The following is a 17,407-nucleotide window of genomic DNA, read 5'->3' on the forward strand; positions in this document are numbered from 1 at the left end:
ATTTTATGGACTGTAGCTAGTGGAAGCCTCTTGCTGTGGTTTGTCTGTTCACTAAATTGGGATGTAACGGTCAGAAAGTGGGTCATAAGATAGCTGCAGCTGCATTTCTCTAAATGACCCTAAATGTCACTCAGTACTGACTTCTGTCATTCATTAATGTGAATATTTAGATAAATTAAAAATGGCTCCTGTCAATTTGATTGAAATTACTTTTGGTTTATCTACTGTAGTTAAGAACAGCAGCCAATTAAATGTCTGACACTGTATCAGAAAACTATTAAGAGTTGCTTCTTGCCGTACCTGCTGTCCCACAAGAGACTGAAAGAATTCTGTCTACATCCAGATGGCTTGTTCTTCTGCCAAATGGTTAGCAGCTTCATATTTTTTCAGTTCCTCTCCTGACATGTTTTAAACTATGTAAAAGTACTCTGATATGATGATTTTTTTATATGGTTTTCCCACATAAAAAGTGAAAAAAAATGGAAAACTTTGGCTGGAAGCACAACTACACTTAATTCCTCATTGAGAAATCTGGATCAGGCCTTGTGACCCGCCCACCGCTGCTGCTTGTGCTGGGTTGGCAGGTAAAACAGCAGCACATATCAAGATAGTTAGCGGAGGAAACATCAGAGAGATGCAGCCTCTTGTTTGAGCCTCAGTCAGACCCAGACTCAGATGAGGAGTCTGTTGTGACCAAAATCTACGGCTAGCAGACTTATCAAAAGAGTTAGCGCAGTTAGCATCTTTTATTTGTTTATGTTTTTATGTTAGCTTGTAACTGGCAGTGGCTGACACAGTGGTAGTGGTTGTGCTAATGCAAACTCTCGCTCTCCACACTGACGAGGTTACGGGTTTATTTTTACCGTCACCCATCCCCACAAGTTGACTGAATCCCTGTAGTTTTTTGATACTGCCGCTCCAAGGTGGAAATACGCTGCCATTGCGTTGTTTCACTCATGTAATGTCTTGTATTATGTAAAAAACATCATATGGACATTAGACATCAGCAAGGTCAAAAACTTGATTTTTAAAATTTCACAAATATTAATTTGCATGGTTAACCTGAAGTGTGACCAAGTGTGGCCATGTATTTTACAGTCAGTTATTTATTCATGATCCACTAATGTTTATCAAAGAATATGCTAACAATAGACCAAACAAGCCTGGAATGCAACAGGACAGACAAAGCCATGCCTTACCTTGTAGTATGGCTGGTGATCCACAGGTGAAGGAACATTGTTTGCTAAAGGTGGTTCCCCAGGGGCAGCTAAATATGGCGTGGTAGACATGAGACTGATCAGGCAGGCCACAGTCCACAGGCTGACAGCTCACTACACGATCCCATGAACCATGAAAACACTCCAGCTCTGTCTTTCTCTGAAGAGGAAGGAGAAAAAGACAAAAGCTGAAAGATGGGGATTTTATGTGCCATTTTGTGCCCTATTACATATCTGAGTTTACACCTTCACCTGTAACATTCCTAAAATTCCGTCTTTGAATTCTGCAGACACTTTCTTGGACTTGGACTGACAATGTGAAACAGAGCAGACAAGACATAATATCTGTTTGGCTTCCTCATAATTCACAGGAGATGTTATTGAGTTATCCTAGTTATGGGAGGTTAAAAAGGATGCAACCACAAATGGTGAGTGAGGAAAAGAAAACAAAATGTTGCAAATTACTGTCGTACCACTTTAGAAGCAGCTGGAATGAAACACTGTGTGTGTCAATGTCTCTCTCATGAGACCTTTGTGCTGCCTTTTTTATATCTTGGTTTAAAATATGAATGAATTTTATCTCCATTGACAAACAGACCATCACTTAACATTCAAAGGATACTGCATGGTGTTATTGCAGCAGTGTAACACATAATATGGCATCCAGTTTACCTGATGGGGTGGGGTTACCCTGCCATTGAGGACAGTGATACTGAAACCACGGTGACACTGAACAGAGCAGCGGGAGGCCTCCCCTCCTCCTGTACACCTACAGAGACGCACTGATTTATAGATAGTTGTTTTGTTTGATGTGTCAGTTCTCGGATTGTTCTGTGTTTTATTCAGAAGGTCCTACCTGACAGACGCGTGCTCTAACTGAGGGGGGCTGCAGCTGTCCGTCTGACATGGCTGCCGCAAACAGCTATTGCAGGGATAGAGGGGGGAGAAGAGAGGGAGAGTGATGAGAGGCCGGGTGAGACAAAGAAAGCAACTAGGAAGCCTAAACTGACCACTATTTCTGTCTCACCTTATTCAAGTTCAATCAGATTTTTAACAAATACTCCAAGGTTTTGGGAATTTACCTGTTATGGTAACAGTTTGAGAAATAGCATGCCACTGTGTGGATCTTACTAATGCCCTGCACAGCATTGCCAAGCCTGAACACTGTCTATTGAAAGTTGGACAGTGTAATGCAATCGGCATCTGAAACATCTGAAATATCTCTTTTCTAACTTTATCTTTTATCTTTGATTCAAATGTGTTTTCTTTGCTTAAATGAGAACATCTGTATTCAGTATTATATATATGTGCAGTTTTACAGCTGTCTATGGTCCCCTCTTCAAGCTCAGGATGAAACTGACAGGCTGTGTGTGAAAGCATGCGTGTGTTAAGTAGGTAGCTGTGGGAGAGCCCACCCTCTGATGCGCACCCGGTCAGGGCGAAGGTGCTGAAGTGACAGGAAGTCCTTAAAGCCACACCTCCCACTGCCACAGAGGGAGCGGAGAAGAGGAGGATGACAGAGGCCGTGAGGAAGAAGGGTTGAGAGAGGTCATGGGTCACATTCACTACCAACGGGTTCCGGTGGCATGAGAGGTCATACGTCCCTGGGTAGTAGAAGAGATTCAAATAGTAAATACGCTTCTAACCCCACCAACTATTACTTTCTACTTTGTTTTGGTCTTTATCATATGACATGATTTTATTTAGCTTTAAAAATGATCAAACATATTCAAATCAATACAGGTAAAAATTACCTAGTGAGTGGTTTTTGCCAGTAGTATCAGACAGAAAGATGGTGGCTGTCCTCCGACACTGCTCCCCAGACCATGACCCGTCTGAAGCCAAGTACACCATTACAGAGGCTGCCACTCCAGGATGGACAAATCCCACCTGGATCCATGGTAAAAGTGGCAATAATTACACAGAAAAAAAGGAAGAAAAATATAGATAGAGCAATTTAGATAGACATAGATATAAAGATATAGAATATATAGGAGCTGGATAGAAGACATTTTGACTTGTCATGGCCACAGTTGAACTGAATTCCAGTGAACTCACTGGTGCATCATTTGGAGGCCAGCTAAGAGTTCTGTTGGTTGTGTTTTACACTTAACAAATCCTTCCTCAGTCGCCTGAACAGTGGAGGGTGGGACTGGTAGGATAGTATGAACTTCTTGTGAAGCTCCTTGTGACAGGTGAAAAGCAGCTGGTTACACCAGAGATGTGTCTCAATTCAGGGGCCACATTCTTCGAAGGCTGTATTTGAACAATGATTGCATCACAGCTGTGCAACAAGGTTGTCCCACTTCGAAGTCCTTGGTTTCTCAGGCAGTGAAGGATCAAACAAGGAATATAGCAGCCAAATGTGTTGTCTCTTCTTAGACTCTACATCACAAGCAAAGAATTTCAATATAGTATTTTACTCTACTTACATATCTGTGGTGTATTGAAGTTTTATGATGATAGTGAAAATTGACTGTTTTGGTTGAATTGTCCAGGTAGAAGCCCAACTAGGGACAGGAGTGGAGAATTAGAATTATCCGGCAGTTACAAGTGACAAGGATGGAGCATGGAAAGAACTTGGCATTACAAGCTAGGAAAACCGTGAATTCCACACAAATAAATACAAATTTTTAAAAACAAATAAGCCAGATGTTGGTCTTTAAGAGTAGCCATTGGGTGGCTCTGACCATAGGAAGAGCAGGAAGTGGGTGCTCTAACATGTCCTAACCAATACACATGGTTGTGCATTATACTGCAGAAGCCTGGAAACTGTGTTATAAATGGATTCCAAGTAGACTGTGGTCTCTGTTACAGACTTACACCTTTTCACAGCCACCTGTCTGACTGAGTGTTTCATAATCAAAAGATTGATTTTGGTAAAGTATCACTTTAAAGAAATTTTAAAGGCCTTTTCTTCTAAATGAAGATATAGAACTGTTGAATGAGCCTGATGCCTTTTAGAGAGCTGGCAGAGATGGGTATGACAGAATAGCTTGAGAAAAGCTTTTCAGATCAATTAGGACAAGATATTTAAGCGAGGGAGGCCTTTCAGAGACAGAGGGAACACTTCAAGGAAAAGGAGGTGTTTCAGGGAGAGCTGGCAGACATGGGTGTTATAATGAAGGCTTTTCAGACAGTGAAAGAGTCTTTAGGGTGAAGGCGGCCCTCTAGAGAGGTTGCAGAGATGGGTGTGATAAAGAGGGCGTCCTTAAAAAAAAAGGCAGGGAATGGAAAGATGAGTCATTCATCAAAGAAGTGGAAATGATGAGAGAGAAAGAAAAAAATGAACAAGTTTGTGCAAGAAAGGAAAGAGGCAAGCTCCTGACTGTAAAGGACTCTATAATCCAGAGGACGACGGACAAGGCTGTGAAGCTGTCAAATCAACAGCTTGCTTACACTTAGTCTGGACCTGCAGAGCTGATTGTGGGAACTGCGGCTATGGAAAGATTAAATAATACAAAACTACTAAATATGAGAACCAGACACAGGTCTGGAATGGAAAGCCAGGTCCAACTACAATGCAGTACACAAACCAGGACAGCTATAGTGAAGCACTGTTGGCTTGGGGACGTTAGAGCTGCAAAGATAAGCAGGGAAATGATGCACATGAATCATTTTAACTGCAGCAGCGGCTGTTGTAATTGTAATTCCCTATCAACACAGCCTTTGACAACAAACACAAATGTCATCAATTTTAAAGGTTAAACAATTAGTTAATGATATGTAATGTTGAAGAATTACTTTTAAATGATCAAGAACATGTTGGGTAATTCATGTTTTTTGTTGCCCTGCATCTTCTGGCGCCATAATAAATTACAATTATAAATTATGTATTCAAGATGACTGAGAGATGTATTTATGATAACAAAATTATTATTATTCCTTCAGATGCCAGTATTTTAATAACTTATGAACCTTCTAAGTATTTAATTATGAATTATGAGTTAATTATATAACACTTGTCCTTCCACTCTTAATAAACTTGTAATGATCATTATTGAAAGATTTCAATGATTAGAACCCCTACAGTCAAAGTACAATGTTAATCATGATTTGGTAATCATCTACAGATCATTAGAACTCATAATTCACAGTTGAATTAGAAAATGGGTAATTACAGTAACCAATACATTGTATGAAAAATGTAATTGTTAGAAAGTGAGGAATGTGTGCATGTGTGGAGGCTTGAGCCAGCAGTGTGCGTGAGAGGCCCTTCAACCCCATTTAAAAAAGCACTGGAAAGAGCTGGAAGCTGTTGAAGAGTAGCCACCCACAGTCATTCATTGGAAGGAAGAATAGATACAGCATGTGCAAACACACACACACGCACAAGTACCTTCAGCCAGAATGATTGTTCCAGGTCATTATTTGTGTTGGGCTGGGCTGTGCAAGGGAACCAGGCATCGCTGGGCAGTTTCTCACTGACCTCTAGGTGTTGGTACCTGCAGAGCTTCACACAGAGAAGAGTACATAATGCTAACTGTGCTACAACAAATAATACAGTCAGTAATCACTCTCTTAGACACATCCATCCCAGGACAAGGAAGGCTATTTTCATTCAGCTCAGACAATCGGGAAGGTTTTAGACTCACCTTCCTACCAAAGTTTTTTCTGTAGTACAATCATTTTTATCTGTAATATTACTGGCAGTCCAAAATTTATTGTTTGAAACTGAACCTTTTAATGTGACAAAAACTTTATGTGAAAAGGGTTTATTCCATTCTGACATGATCTAATCAGTGGCATCATCAAAATGTAAAATTTATTATGGAGCGATGATAAAAGGTTTATATAATGTGCATTACAGATTTTGTACTAATTTCATAAATTCTATGAGACTATTTTGTACCCAGAGTCTGTGAGGCATCTAACCGACCATGCTGACTGTGTTCATGACACTTTGATTTGTTTTGTTTATTGAACCTTTCCCCACATGGACAATGTAGCGTGAAAAATGCCAGGAGGTTTGCCAGTTCTGAGATGCTGAGACCAGTGTGTCTGACACCAACAATCCTCCCATGATAAAAGTGGCTTAAATCATGTTCTCTGTGCAGCCGAGCAGAACTTACTTAACTCTGCATCATTTGTATGTGACCCACTGTGTGGAGGAGCAAGGCCGACCCACGTTTCTAAAACTGTGACATAATATGGAACATCGGCAATGATGGACCTGAGGGGCCTCATATGATTGCTGAAATTTTATGGGAGATGTCAGAGCTGAAAAATTATTGATGTATTTTGTACCAAAGTTGTAAAAAGATAGAAGGGAGCTACGCCGCATTCAAAGTTGCTGTGCTGTCAGAGAAAGTTCTGCCAAAATCTCCTCCAAAGTTATGTGCAGAGCCCTTCCTCTTCGGGCTAGACTTTACCAGTCACTGCTCAGTTTCTCAGTCATCCGTCTTGCAAAACAGAAATGCTTCAATATTAATTGACTCGTTAAAAGCCTCCAATTCATTTAGTTTGTGTAAGTCACTGCGACCTAAAGACGTTTGTTAGGCCTTTTTGAAATTGTTTTTGCCTAGAGTAAAAACAGGGCTCTTCTCTAAGAGAAAGGCTTTTGATTCACTAATGTTTTGATCCATCATTAAGATGGTAGAATTACATAGTCAATGTAAAAGAGTGAGAGAGGCCAACCGACCAACCGAGAGAGATAGTGTAAGGAGTGGAGAAAGAGAAGGAAACAGAAAACTGAAAGTTAACTGAAGAATACTTATGTATATCCTTTGGAAATGTCAGATGAAGTGGGACTACTGTGGCCTTCTGTCAAGGTTTAGTCACATGAGATCAATACAACGTCAGTCAATGAGTGAAAAAAGGGAACAGAGGCCTTTGCTTTCTGTTGTAAAAAAAATGTAATCCACTCCATCAGACAGCTGACCAGTGGAGTCTCAAACTCATGGGGGTAACTTACCCATCAACAAAGAAGTAACTGGAAGAAATATTGATTTGAAAACGTACTCTGTTGCAATACAGCTTCCAGCCACAACTGGCAGCACTGAAAACAATGCTGCTAAGCAAAATTACAGTGAGGAAGAGATGATGATGATGATGATGATGATGATGATGATGATGATGATGATGATTATTATTATTATCTTATATGTGTTGCATTGGTTTGAATGTAATGTATTGTATCTGTACTCCTTTAGAGGTTGAACTCCCTAGAACTGATACAGAGAAGTTCACCTTGTATAGGTTTTCAAATTTCATTCATTTAATTTCATTAGCACCTTATGTCCGAAAGGATGCTTCACTTGAACAGCAAGTCAGAGCCATAATATGTACAGTAGTGTGATGGTCCTACATCAGGAACTGTAACAGAACCATTCTGTCTCCTCATCAACAGGTAAAACACATGCAACAGGAGGGATGTAGCTAGAGGTAGCTAGCATATAAAAAAGAAATTTTAATGATCCTCCTTTCAACTTCTGGATATTGTCTTCTGTGAGGATTTAGCTAGTTAGTCCAGATTTGGAGAATTTATTCTGACAAAAATAGTGCAGAGATTAAGTGTGCTGAGCATCCAAGAAAAGTTGAATGAAGGGCCATTGGACTTGGTTGTAGTTACCTCACCTCTCATCCAAGAGGTGTCTTCCATTCTGACTGAATAGTGGGGAGACCCAGGTCTCTGGGTCTCCAGGCCCTCAGTTTAACATTTCTTGGATAAACATAGAATAACTGAGAATCTTCACAGACATGTTAAATGACTGAGACAACCAAGTTGTTCAGAAATGCAGCCAGTTGCTGAAATTGTTGCCCCAGGGTTGAGGATTTCACCAATGGCCTCCAAAAGGAGTCTATCATCATCTGAATCCTGGGGTCTTTACTTTGTACCTCAGTAATACCTTGGTGAGTGATGGCTCCCCGGTGGCAGCATGGGCAGGACAGTGGTTGGGGTCCTGGTGAGAAGCTGTAGCAGTGGATGCCCACTGGTCCGTGTAGCCCAGAGGTGTGAAGTACCCACAGTCCTGAACACTGGAGCCCCGCTCAAACTCCTCACATACACCGTCACCATCAAAAACATAACACTGGCTCGGTTCACCTTAGGAGATGGAGACGAGAATGAGAGAGGAGGATTTATGAAAGAATATAAAGCGTGGTTTCTTAATCTGGCAAGGTATACTCTCATCCCCCACTGTTAGACTCCCATCCAAATCTATTTGTCAGTGAACCAAACCTGAGCAAATCTACTCTGTATTTTCGTTGGCCACTTCTAATGTTAGCCACGTCAACTCAGCCGTATCTGACTCTCTGTGCTGTCAACAGACTGTAAATTATGGAAAGAAATGAACTTTGACTTCAATTAATTATTTAAGATCACAATAGCTTTGTAATGTTAATAGGCAGAAGTAGAAACTAATATGTGATTTGGCCGGTTAGTTTGACACCAAAAGCACCTTGATGGGTCATGGGTATCTACAGTGTATGTCACCAGGTAACAACAGCAGGATTATGTGCTACAAAGAACTGTCAACGCAATGTTCAAACCTCTGTCCAGGTCTCATAGAAATCAAAACTACAGGCAGGAGGATATTGCTTTTCCTTTTATTGTGTCTGCTAATAAATTTAGATTTAGTTTCTCTATCTACTCTCAAAACTTAAGTAACATTAAGCAACAGGAAAACAAAACAAAGTCACTCAATACTTGTCCATGAGAGCTGAACAATTAATCTGCTGCAACATCATACTTATTTTTTAAGGTAGCCTATTCTGTCATTACTGCACAACTGACAATAGAGCATTACAAGAAATCAGGGCTGCTTCATCTTACTCAGTAAAGATGTTGACTGACAAAAATGCAATTCAACTGCAGAGAAAAAATATTTTAAAAATAATTATTTTGAGGGTTTCTGCTATTTAACATAAATTTTAAAATGTTGAGCCGACCAAGATTTAAACAAAGCTGAATTAAAACAGTTTTTCACGAGTACGTATAGGATGTTTCATAGCCACATAAAAAACAGACCCACAGCTAACCAATATCTAAGGCTACTCATGGTATATAAAGATATGTAAAGCACACCTTATGTCATTTGAGACAGTTTTTATGTAGTTTGCCAAAAAATTATCTTAACTCAAGGTCCACTCATTAGCTTTTCTGCAGCTTTCAACCACACCTCACTTTTTTATTTGTGGATGGAGTTTGTTCATTTGACATGGATACAGCTTGGAAAAACAGAACCTTCCCAAAAAAGGTAGGAAGTTGACCTTGTTTTTTTTTTGTTTGTTTTTGTCAAGCTACTATTTCCAAGAGGGAACTTTTGCAATCAAGTTTTTATATTATTTTTGGTTTCATTTAGTGGAAGATAACTAGCAAGAAGGTTCTCAGTCTGGCTCTTTGGTGCCCTGGAATAAGCTCAAAGATGCTTCAAGATTTGGTAAAAAGTAAAAGTAATATGTAGTAAAAACAAGACCCCAACAAAAGTCAGACGATGGTCTTCCTATATTTCCCCAGGTGTTAATGGAATAAGCTCCTTGGCCAGCAGGTCCTGCAGGATTTCAAACCCCAAATCTATAGGAATTTTAGACCTTTTAGGGATGTAATGGATGTTAGTTGGAGGAAAAAATAGGCTATTATATTCCCTGTAACACAGTTGTACCATGAGCTTTATGAGCAATATAGTATGCGCAAAACAGTGTGTATCGAAATAATCTGCTGCAGGAGTGTATCACAAAAAGAATGGGAAGCATAAGCTGAACAACAGCTTGTAAAGCAGCAGCTATTCATAAAAAAGGGCGGAAAACACTTCAGAAGTTTGGCCTCATTAAAATCTGGACAGCTGCAGAGGTTAGGCAGACAGAGCTGTGTCAGAGAGTCAGTGCTGCACAATTGGCTTCAATTAGTTGACGGAAACATGTTTCTGATAAAAAGCAAATTAGGCCTAGACAATTCTACACCATATTGTCATCCTGAGTTCATTTGGCAATACTAGATTAAGTGAACTCACCAAACACCCCACCCCTGCTCTGACAACACCTGTGAAAATGATTAAGTCTTTTTAATTCCAAGTCTTGTATTTTTGAAGCCTTACAAAAGAGGACTGATTGACAATCTTTGACTAAACTATTAGGGCCATCTGTTCTTTATTAAAGGTCTGCATGCTGTAACCAGATTGTGCAATTTAACCTTCATTTAATCAGGCAGTAAAAAAAATTAAATTAAAAATCTGTATAATCTATAAAAAAAAAAATCAACCTGAAAGTAGTATTTCATTACAACCATAACAAACGCAGCTTGTCCATGGCTTGTCTGTGACAAGATGACTGTAAAAGTAGCTTGTGTTGTAACTGCACAACTATACTAACTTGTATAAGCCCAACAAAACAAGAGCAAGACAGTTTGGCATAGAGGGAGTTAAATGGGTCAAGCAAATGTGGCAAGAAAACCTAAACAAATATTCTATCTATGAGTAAGAAGTACAACTGAATAATTGGTTTTAAGAGTTGCAATTTGTAAAAACCTGTTTTTGCCAAATTGTTTTCCTTCCTAGTCATGACGTCTTTTATTGTAAAACAAGAGATGTAATAGCTTCAGTCACGGCATGGCTAGCTGTGGTGGGAGACGAGGGGAGTGGGATTGGGGGGGGGGGGGGGGGGGTTCTCTGCTTGTTTCCCCCTGACAAATAAATTGCCCTGTAACAAGCTCTTGTAACACCACACATGAATAACTACCATCCAGCTGCTCGTGGAAACAATACATGGCCTAAAAAGGAAGCAACTAACGTATTGTCTCATCTCAACTGACCTGACATATCTTCTCAGCGATATTATGGAATATTCATGAAATCACCAAAAAGCTGGCCATTATAAAAGCCATACTTATTCAACTTGTCTCCTGGTGACTGAGGAGCGTTTGGGCAAACATTCCTTTATATGGAGGATGAATTTTAAGGCTGTGGAGGAACACCACATACCACAACAGTAGAGCTGATTCCTTGTGTCAATGTGGCTAATGCCTGCTCTCATCTGGTCCAAGTCTCCCAATGAGAAACAGAGACACTTGGAGACACACGGACATGTTAGTGCCAGGCCTGCAATGTGTATGAGGCTATTAGGGCTGCCATCACAACAAAACACAATATTCAGTGTGTGTCAGTTAATATACATGAGTAAATAGCTAATTATGTGACATTATGAAATCATGCATGAGGTTCATGTTCTCTGTGGTCTCTGTCTGGCTTCACCACACTGCATTTTTGAATGTTTACCTAATATTAAGGTAAAAAAAAACACATGTTGACAGAGGCGCAGTCTTCCGCCATCTGCTTACAATGCCATATTTTGGGTAAACTCCCTTCCATGTTGTACCGTGAGGCTTCAGTTGTGGCCTGCCTGCATGCTTCAGACTGGGCAAGGGTGCAGACACAAAGTATTGTTGTCCTGCTGTGGAATCACAGACGAAGGGTGAACTCTCTGTGGCTTTTCTGTTTGTCTTCAGACATGTTATGCTGCATGGTTTTGGTACTTTTAACTGGCTCTTAAACCACCTGGCCCAGGGAGAGCTGATGGCTGAAAGGATATATAGGATGCATATGACAAGGACTGCACTCGATTTTGATAAAGAATTTACATGTGGATGGTCTGTATTTTAGCACAAAGCAGTTTATGGTTCTGGTATGGTAATGGTTTAATAATAATAATTCTAATAATAATAATGATAATAAGCTTTATGCACATAGCACCTTTCAAAACACAGTTACAAAGTATTTTAAAGGACAAGATAAAACTACTACTACTGCATATGTCTCTTTTTGTTCATTTGGATACAAAAACAAAATATTAATTAGACTCTGAAGGTCAGAGTTTAAAAGTTGAAGAGCTTTAACAGGTGAATCTTTTTTCTGTGACTAAATCTTGAACACCCACCAAGTTGTTTTCTGGCAGCCACATGACTCACTGCACAACAAATAAACTGTTTCTTAATGTCTCTCGTCTTGCCATAAATCTTTGGTTGTTTATCCGAAGAACAAATCATGCGTTCTAGCCTAAACCTCACCAAAGTTAACCTGGCCTAAACCCTAGCCACAGTTGGTCTTTCTTGTTGGATACAAAAGCCCCCACCTCCCCCGCCATGATTTGATTCTGGCGGTCAGAAATACAAGGTGGCCTCCAATCACTTAACTGTGGGGTCATTGTGTAACAATTGTCAGAAGCAAGGTTTTTACAGCTGGTTATGATCTCTCTCACAGGGGAGAGCTGGCCAATTGTTGCAGATGTGATTTGATAATAAAAAACTTATTACCTACTCGAGATAAAGCATATCAATAAAATAAAAAATGGCAACAGTGTCTAAAACACAACAACTTGTGAGCTGATTTCTGCTGAAAAAGTGTCCAATCTAAAACCACAACATGATCTTTGATAAAAATCAATAAACTTCATTTATCAATATTCCCAAGATTGTATCGGTTCTTTGAAATCTTATGAAGGCCAAAGCTTATTTAATAAAGAAAGCATGCCTGACATATGTTTTGAGACTGAACAGTGCTGAAAAGTGTTTTCCTGGTGTTTCCCTGCCAGCCTAATGTCAAAATGTTTCAGGTCTTTAAACAAGACTTGTGACTTAGCAAACCAAAAACTCACTTTTTACCCTTCAGCTCATCTGTTTTCTCTTATGTTGCTGTGATGTTACATTAATGGTTTGTGGAATCAGTTCAAGCTAGAAGCTTTCATGTCTTGTTAATTAAGTTTGATTGTCTTGAATTTTTTTTTCTAAACGCTGCTGCTTGCACAAATGAGGGAATTCTGGCTATTTGGTCACTTTTCTTTCACACTAAAAGTTTATATGGTATTCATCTTTTACGTGTAAGAGAGAGCAGAGTTGGTGATTTTGGGATTGCATGATAATAAAAAAGTGTTGCCATTGTTTTGAAATTACACCACAGCTCGACATACTTTCATCTTTGAAGGTCCCGTATTTTACACTACATTTTATGTGAAGTGTTGATATCCCTAAGAAGATATATTTGTGGTTTTAAGAACCAAAAACTAGTTTGACATCTCCTCTGGAGCTCCAGCAAAAACAGGTTCATGAGCCAATCAGAAGAGGGGATCAGAGCCTCTCTTCTGATTGGCCGACTGTTCTGAATGCTCAAATAAAAATATAGCAGATTTCTGGTAAACACTCAGAGAGACCAAAACCTGCAAGGTTGGATGGTGGGTCCAGGTGGGCTGTGCTTGGGGCATGGCTGACAGCGCTGACTGCTTTGTTGTGACATCACAAACTTACAGAAGTCCTAACAGCTCAGTTTCTGAGGCCCTGTTCAGACCTGGTATTAACATGTGTCTCCAGTGATCCAATCACAAGCAGACACCTCTGATTACGTCTGTTCACACCTGGCATTAAAATGCGTCCCCACATGTGTCTCCAGTGACCCATTGTGATTGGATCTCACTTCCCAGCTTCATATGCAAATAAACAGGTATGCTGTGTTGTTTTTAGCCAATCCGACGGACGGGGTCCATTGTCAATGTGCTTCTGTGTACGTGTGTGTATGTGAAGGAGCAAGAGAGCAAGGATGAAGAGGGGTTGAGTGAATCAATGCCTTGCGCATAGCTCTATAGTGAAATAAAGGTTAACTAATTAGAAATAGTGAAATATTTTCAGTTCATTATGAAATTGTGATGGGACTAATGAGACTGTGGCAGAGGACATCAGTGGAGGAGGCGGTCCTTCAATGTGGCACACTGCTAAAAGACTGTGGCCACATGTAGACCAGACCACCTCCGAATGTGGTCTGAGTGATCGGATCTTAAATGCGTCCTGAATGCATCCTGGGTGCGTTCACACCTGAACTTAGAGCTGTCCACTTGTGATCTGATCACTCAGGATGGATGTTAATACCAGGTCTGAACAGGGCCTGAATACAGGCTGTGTGGACTGAGGCTTTGATACTTTCACAGTATTAATATAGAACCTAGACCTGTTTTATTATCAAAAAAGACATTGACATCTACCTTTATACAATATGGGACATTTAAACTGTGTGTTAACTCAAGATGGACCAACGGCGTGACAGGAACTCACTCACTTTTACAGTTGAAACCCATCTCCTTGTGACATTTCTTCGAGCAGCCATCCCCATCCAACAGATTACTATCATCACACTCTTCTGTCCTGCAGAAAGATGAACATAATCATCACTTTTAAGTCAAATATAATCTCCATTCACAACGTTTGGTTAGCCGCCATCATCATTAGTCATGTTGATATATCCACTAAACTGTACAAACCCCTGAATGAGACCATCCCCACAGTAGGACTGCCCATGGGTGTAAAGGAGAGGTGGTGAGGGATCGCTGAGGAGACTGTCTGCTTCCACCTGGATTGTGTACTGGTACTTGATTCCCTGCATTACAGAGCTGGAGAAAAGAGGAGAGGAGAAGAGAGAAGAGAAGAGGAGAGGAGAGTCGAGGAGAGGGGAGGGAAAAATGGTTTCGTGAGTGCAAAACATTGTACGTTTTTTTTTTTTTGGCATAATAAATAAAATTATTAAATAGCAGTCCAAAGTTCGTTATGTTCTTAAAAGGAGCAGTAGGCACGATTTTTACTGCTCTGTAGTACAAACTGATCATATAATCTTTACAAGCCTGTTGATCAATCAAGTGACTCATTCGAAACTAAGAAAGAATGATTGTGGTTTTTTGCGCCAGTCTGGTTCATGATGATCTAATTCTCTTAAAAACATCATTGCCTACTTTGTCCTTTGTACTGAGGAAGCTTTGTATTTACTGTCCGCCCCCGACAAGTCGCTGCTACATCAACCTGATGGATTCTACAAACAACGGCTCTTGGGATTGCAGCAACAAAAGTGGAACTTGTACTTACAGTGGCTTCTATCTATAACCTTGCAGTATCCATTGACCTTAAAGCCCAACAGCAGGAAGTGTGTGTAACAATACCTCTACTCCAGTGTTAGGACTATTGATCTGGTTTGGTGGGCTGTGTCTATAAAAAGAGCCCCCTCCCTGTTTTCCAGGCACAGAGCTACTGCTTCTGTATCTGCCTGGAGCACAAATCAGCTCAGCATCTGAGGTGTGTCCAGTTTCTCGAGACTCCACAAATTTCCTTTATTAATTATGGATCAGAGAAATGAAGAATTTGAAAAGCTCACCCCCTCCACTATTCATCTGTACTGTATCTATATTTGGCTATACTCTCCAACCATCTGCCACCATTCCTTTTCTCTCTCTCTCAGAGGCCACTCACTCCTTCAGGATATTTATGTCGAGGTTTAAGTTGTCTTTTCCCTTTATCTTGTTGTACTTTGCACTTCCACTTCCTCCCTCCATGACTAATATCCTCTTAAACTATAAACACATTTAGCAAACAGCAATTTTCTTCCAAGAAAAGTTGCATAAATGCAATTGACTTCACTTTTTTTCTTTATTTTCAGTAAATAGTAAATACTTAAGGAGGATGATTAGCAGCACACTTCTTTAATGCTGCCAGCTTCCCAAAAGTGACAACAGTTATCACAGGTGCTTGTGCCAGCAAATTAATGGTCTCCATGGAAATGTAAAATCTCTGTCATTCCCTCCATTAGGTAAGGAGAAATTAAACCTTAAGTGTCTCACTTGAATAGAAAACTTAAGGTGTTTTGCGCAACCAGCCCCTGGAGTATAGGCCACACTGTGCGCACTCAAAGAAAAAAATATGCTTTGGTAACAAGGCAGCACAAATAATATCTTAGGGTGACGGGCTTCTTTGTACAAAATTTTATGCAACCACTTCTGAAGGCCTTGGTTTTTATAGGTGTTGCAAAGAGCCAAACTAAAGGGAAAGATTGAATCTACAAATGAGGATAATGGCACTCACTTTCCAACGCCTTCATGGTGTTGAACTCAGTTGTACACACCAAAAGTGGTGAAAGTAATTGTGTAAAAAATGAAAACAAATAGAGCTTGAGAGAGAAGTTAAAACCCTGCATACTTTTTCTCCTCCACACACCTGGTTAAAGCTACGTGAAGTAAACATGCTCGTCAGTGGCAAAACCTCTCGGACGCAGACCCTCCATTCCTATGTTAGAAAGTTGTGGGTGAGGGGGGTGGTTCAGGTGCAGTCTGACTGTCTACACTGAACAGTGTTAATCTGAATTTCACACCCACTTGAAAATAGTCAGGGTTTGCTCTTTAGCTCTTTAGTATTTTTTTCATTTGTTACACACCTATTTCTGTCACTTACACTTGCACACAACCAAGTGCAACACTATGGATGTCTTGCACGAGAGACTGTCTGAAAATTTAGGCCATTATGCCCATATTTAAATGATATCACATCTCCCCTCTTGCAATGAAGGCTGGTTTTGTGTCAAGGTCTGTTCCCCCTTCAGACAGTGTCCCCACCCTGTAAAAATGGTGTTTCCCATAGTCTGCAGTTGAGGTTGGTGTTTAGGCTAGCGAATGGTTTGGCATAGCACAGATGGGGTTAGGAGAAATTCTAGGTCAGGTTAAACAGTGCAGAAGACAACTGGTTGGGGTTAGCAATTCACTAGGTTCAGGACTGGGTAAGGGGAAGCAAATATAGACGAGAAAACAGACTTTGACCACTCAGAACAACTTTTGACACTCTGATTGATTTCCTATGTGGTCTGACAGTAACAGCTTACAAATTGTGTCTCTACTTATGCACATCCTCACTGAAGCCTAAATGATGATTTGTTCTCATTCGTTGGGTCATTCATTTGGATTTCCTTCACTGTACATCACAGAATACCTGATTAACTATGACACTGAATAATTGCACTCTCTTCATCTTCATTGGAGAGTAATATTTTAACATGAAGATCTTTGGTTAATTGAAGAGTCCTGCGCTCATCTCTTCCTGTCTGTATTCCCCTTAGTCAGCTTGTGCTGACCATAGTGCAAGTTCAGCAGGAGGAAACGGCTGAGGACTTGATCCAAGCAGTTACTGGTGTTTATGGCCTCTGCTGCTCACATTTGGTTCATATTCAAAAAAAAAAAAAAGAAAAAAAAATCTGCTTCTGCTTCACTTTGCTTCACCTCTGCTGTACTGTCGTCTCCCTCTGTCCCCCTTACCTTCCCTCACCCCTCGCCTCTCTCTTGCTCACCTACATTATCCTCAACTTTAAGTTTCATTTCTTGTCTCCAAACCCCCCCCCCCGACACCTCTGTTTTGTGTCTCTCTATGCTTATCTACATCTTCCCTTTGTCTCCACTCTCACTCT

The 17,407-nt window shown here is 40.3% G+C and overlaps 1 protein-coding gene across 1 annotated transcript in view; it reads right to left on the minus strand.

Annotated features, from left to right (window-relative positions):
• pappa2 (pappalysin 2) overlaps positions 1-17,407 on the minus strand; it is a 77,565-nt gene that overhangs the window by 27,122 nt on the left and 33,036 nt on the right. Inside the window, exons 12-20 of the mRNA XM_071492040.1 lie at positions 14,454-14,582; positions 14,252-14,337; positions 8,066-8,262; positions 5,557-5,670; positions 2,972-3,107; positions 2,647-2,821; positions 2,074-2,139; positions 1,890-1,986; positions 1,200-1,377 (exon numbers count right to left, since the gene is read on the minus strand). Of these exons, the coding sequence (XP_071348141.1) occupies positions 1,200-1,377; positions 1,890-1,986; positions 2,074-2,139; positions 2,647-2,821; positions 2,972-3,107; positions 5,557-5,670; positions 8,066-8,262; positions 14,252-14,337; positions 14,454-14,582 (1,178 nt within the window). The remainder of the gene's footprint in view (positions 1-1,199; positions 1,378-1,889; positions 1,987-2,073; positions 2,140-2,646; positions 2,822-2,971; positions 3,108-5,556; positions 5,671-8,065; positions 8,263-14,251; positions 14,338-14,453; positions 14,583-17,407) is intronic.

This window comes from Trachinotus anak, unplaced genomic scaffold (assembly GCF_046630095.1).
Source record: "Trachinotus anak isolate AG129_WGS33_773 ecotype Australia unplaced genomic scaffold, CSIRO_AGI_Tana_v1 ptg000012l, whole genome shotgun sequence".
In the NCBI taxonomy this organism is placed as follows: Eukaryota; Metazoa; Chordata; class Actinopteri; order Carangiformes; family Carangidae; genus Trachinotus; species Trachinotus anak.